This window comes from Eimeria mitis, genomic scaffold (genome assembly GCF_000499745.2).
Source record: "Eimeria mitis Houghton genomic scaffold, Emh_scaff3465, whole genome shotgun sequence".
NCBI lineage: Eukaryota > Apicomplexa > Conoidasida > Eucoccidiorida > Eimeriidae > Eimeria > Eimeria mitis.
Window position 1 is genome coordinate 5,303 of NW_013571806.1, and position 498 is coordinate 5,800.

A 498-nucleotide genomic window follows, 5' to 3' on the forward strand; every position below is an offset into this window, starting at 1 on the left:
CACCTGCAGCAGCAGCAGCAGCAGCAGCAGCAGCAGCAGCTGCTGCTGCTGCTGCTGCTGCTTCTCCAGAAGCTGCAGCAGCGCGAGCAGCAGAGACAGGATCACCAGCAGCAGCAGCAGCAGAAGCAGCAGCAGCAGCAGCAGCAGCATTTGACGCTACGAAGCCCGCAGGCCTGCAGCAGCAGGAAACCTTCAAGCGGCTGTCAGCTCAGGACGAGGCGCTGCAGCAGCAGCAGCAGCAGCAGCAGCAGCAGCAGCAGCAGCAGCAGGATGAGCAGCAGCAGGGGGGGATCGAGCAGCAGCAGCAGCAGCAGCAGCAGCAGGATTGTGTGTTGCTGCTGCAGCAGGAAGAAGAGAATGAGGGTAGTATGTGTCGGAGTGCTGCTGCATCTCAGCAGCAGCAGCAGCAGCAGCAGCAACAGCTGCATTTTCATCTGCAGCAGCAGCAGCAGCAACTGCAGCAGCAACTGCAGCAGCAGCTGCAGCAGCTGCAGCAGC

The 498-nt window shown here is 61.6% G+C and overlaps 1 protein-coding gene across 1 annotated transcript in view; it reads left to right on the forward strand.

Annotated features, from left to right (window-relative positions):
• Positions 1–498, forward strand: part of EMH_0066390 (uncharacterized protein) — a gene marked incomplete at both ends in the record, with an annotated part of 1,712 nt that overhangs the window by 1,080 nt on the left and 134 nt on the right. Inside the window, one exon of the mRNA XM_013498495.1 lies at positions 1–496. Coding sequence (XP_013353949.1) covers positions 1–496 — 496 coding nt within the window. The remainder of the gene's footprint in view (positions 497–498) is intronic.